The 3734-nt window shown below is 35.1% G+C and overlaps 1 protein-coding gene across 1 annotated transcript; it reads right to left on the bottom strand.

The window, feature by feature from the left end:
- Positions 1–3275: 3275 nt before the first annotated feature.
- LOC111612675 lies at positions 3276–3638 on the bottom strand. The gene has a single exon (XM_023353912.1). The coding sequence runs from the start codon at positions 3636–3638 to the stop codon at positions 3276–3278; it is 363 nt and encodes a 120-aa protein (XP_023209680.1).
- Between the last annotated feature and the right edge of the window lie 96 nt (positions 3639–3734).

The raw sequence follows: 3734 nt of genomic DNA on the forward strand, positions 1-3734 counted from the left end.
TAAGAAGAATTGTCATTTTTTTAGAAATATGAAATGAATCTAATTCAATGAAATGCATAATTGAATCTTTATCATCTGTTTCGTCGAATCCATCCAGAATGATTAATAAGTTAAATCCTCTTTGTCTTAACTTATCTCTAGAATTGGAATCTGTATGTTTACTGATACGTTGGAGAATTTCATTTGTTATAGTTTTTTTCTCTAATTCTCGCAAATTAATGAGGACAGTAAAATCATAATGTCCTAAATAATCGGTACGGGACGTATCGGTACCCCAATCGTAAGCTATTTTCTTACAAAAGGTAGTTTTGCCATAACCGGGATCACCAGTGACTAACATTACAACATGTCTATCCATTGATTTTGGAAAAATCTCTGTAAACTTAATAGTTTCTCCTACTTTTTTACATAAGAAATCTGCTTCTTGAACAGTAAGTTCGATGAAGTAGTCTGTTAAGGGAAAGTCTTTGCTTTTTTCACTCCACAACAAAGATTTCAAGTAAGCATTTTTAGTGCTGTAAGAATACATTAAAGATTCTCTCTGTATCTGAAAAGATTCTGAAAAATATTATACATATGAATATAATATTCCTGTAGTTCTAATTATACTTAAAAAATTTAAGCTTACTAATTTAAACACTACTTCTGTGAANAATATACTTCTCTTTCTGCTGTTGTGAAAATCCTTGAATAATGAATCTCATATGTGCGTATTCTCTTATATTTTCGGCAGCGTGAGGACGACAAGTTACAAGAATTGTCATTGCTTCAGAAAGACGGAATGAATCTTTTTCAATGAAATGTATAATTGAATCTTTATCATCTGTTTCGTCGAATCCATCCAGAATAATTAATAAATTTAATCCTCTTTGTCTTAACTTATCTATAGAATTGGAATCTGTATTTTCACTGATACGTTGGAGAATTTCAACTGTTATACTTTTTTTTTCTAATTCTCGCAAACTAATGACCACAGTAAAATCATAATGTCCTAAATAATCGGTACGGGATGTATCGGTACCCCAATCGTAGGCTATTTTTTTACAAAAGGTAGTTTTGCCATAACCGGGATCACCAGTGACTAACATTACAACATGTCTATTTATTGATTTTGGAAAAATCTGTGTAAACTGAATAGTTTCTCCTGCTTTTTTACATAAGAAATCTGCTTCCTGAACAGTAAGTTCGATGAAGTAATCTGTTAAGGGAAAGTCTTTGCTTTTTTCACTCCACAACAAAGATTTCAAGTAAGCATTTTTAGTGCTGTAATAATACATTAAAGATTCTCTCTGTATCTGAAAAGATTCTGAAAAATATTATACATATGAATATGATATTTCTGTATTTAAAATTTCATATATTTACTGTGAATTTAAGAAAAAATATANAGCCTGAAGTAAACTTTCAACCAACATCATGAATAATATGGATAACTTGTTGTTCCTATTTTGATTGACATTACTGTAGAAGAAATAATCTAATAAAGGGTGCAGTCGTGAGTGGTCATTGAGCTATAATGAGGGTATTTTTGCTCGCACAAAAAATATAGCGTGATGTACCTGCATATTTTTTAAGTGTCACTCGTGTGAGGAAAACAGAAAAACATCACTTAAGTTCTTTTTCTGATACTTGTTTCCTGCATTTGATTCGCTTTTTCAAACTTTAATTAGCATGACGTCTACACATATTTATATATATGTTTATAATTTTATAGAATAAATACATTATCTTATTATCATGAGTTTTAAACAAGTGAAAAATACAAGTTCATTTAAGTTTAACAATTATATAGCCAATACACATTTATGTTTCGATGTTACTTAAATACAGAATTTAATATTAAATACAGGCAACATGAAAGTATAATCTGCGAGAATAAACAATCAATAAAATGCGCCATTACATTTTGAAAGTTAACATTTATACTTGTTTGCCAAATAATGTAATGTTTCTGAAAGGGGCCTGATGCAAAAATTGCTATCTACTTACCAAAGTGTGCATTAATTCTAATTACAGTAGACCCCCCTATAACGTGAGTTCCTGTAACGGAAATTCCTATAACGTAGCGAAAAAATTGCGGCAGTATTCGTATAAAGGGACTCGTAAAACGATTCGTGGAATCTGGACTAATAGTGGATGAGCAGCCGAACTACTTTTCGCCGTCCAGCGCCACGCTACGAAGAATTTAGGCGGGTAAATTGAGTTTGCTATCGTCTATACAGTATTATATGTAAATTATATATAAATTAAGTACTCTACATATAATTATATATTAATTATATATAAATTAGGTACAGTACTGTATATATAATTATATATTATCTTAATTTATTGTAACTTTATTATAATTATATATATACTTTAGGCCGTCTAGCGCCACGCTACGGAGGCCGTTTAGGCGGGTAAGTTGAGTTTACTATCGTGTATCGTCTCTACAGTATGTAAATTAGGTACCGTAAGTCTAATACAGTACTGTAATTTTATACATTTCTTGTGAAAGAAGCATTTCTTATTTTTATTTATTTATTTTTTATTTTTAATGAAAGGGGCGGAAGACCAGGACTACTCAGGGGTATCACCTGGGTGAAAAAAAAAGAAGGAGGGGTAATGGATGAGGGGGGTGAAAGTGTGATAGGAAAGATGGTGAAGATGAGAGAGATCGTCAGCGCGAACAACACAGTAATTTAAATAGCAGGATACATGTGCAGGATGCAAAAAGAAAGAGTGTACACATAGTTATGCCGCGTTACATATGAAAGAAAAAATTTGTGGTTATAGAACAATTATAAATACCAGAGTTGAAAGTGGTGATAGTTACAAACGGGTGCATGTTTTGTCGGTTATATTAAGGCCCCTGGTGTAGAGGTCAACTGTCTTGTGAAGAGTCCCTTGTCTGATTTCGGTTGGTGAAGTCTGGATTTAAAGCGCCGGTTTCCCGGATAAATTCGGTAAGTCCGTTGTAGGTGGCGCTGTTGTTGATCGGGCGTGCAAAGCCAGTTGAATCCTTCAATGAGGGCTTTGTGAATAAGTTGAGTTTTCTGTGTGTCATAGAGGTTGCATTCAAAGATGAAGTGCAGGGGATCCTCTATAGCGCCACTATCACACTGACAGAAGGGGGTATCGCTGTGATGAAATATATTGAGATATTGGCGAAAGTTCCCATGGCCAGTGAGGAGTTGGCTGGTGAAATAATTGCCATATATGTGGTTGAGAGAGAGACGGTTGGGAATGTTAGGCAGGAATTTAATGGTAGTCCTACCAGTGTTTGCTTCTTTTCATTCCCTCTGCCACATGTGGATGAGCGTTTTTCTGATGATATTCTTGACAGCCACGGTTGGGATGTCATCAAAGCTTGGTGTAACAGGAGAAGTAGCTGTCTCCTTAGCCAGCACATCTGCTTCCTCATTTCCTATTACACCTTGATGGGCGCGGGTCCACGAAAAGTAGACGAGGTTGCTTTTGCGTTTCTTCAGTTCGTCTGTGATGAGTTGGTGGAGATGGTTACGCTGGGTTTTCTTGCTTATGCTCCAGAGAGCGGCCTGGCTGTCAGAGCAGATGCAGACCTGCTTCCCGCGGAGCTGATTGGAATTGTTGATGTAGACCAATGCTTTGTAGATGGCGTACTGTTCTGCTTGCATAATAGAGCAGTAACCTGCAAGTTTAAAGCCCTTTTTGTGGACTGGATGTGTACAGTTGCTATTTCTGTGCACGATGGCAGCGCCCGTACCAAAAAA

This window comes from Centruroides sculpturatus, unplaced genomic scaffold, assembly GCF_000671375.1.
Source record: "Centruroides sculpturatus isolate CEXI.00-Female unplaced genomic scaffold, Cexi_2.0 scaffold1666, whole genome shotgun sequence".
Lineage (NCBI taxonomy): Eukaryota > Metazoa > Arthropoda > Arachnida > Scorpiones > Buthidae > Centruroides > Centruroides sculpturatus.

Excerpts from the sequence above, each read along its gene's own strand:
- LOC111612675 (XM_023353912.1), bottom strand. The coding sequence starts at position 3,638 with ATGCAAGCAGAACAGTACGCCATCTACAAAGCATTGGTCTACATCAAC.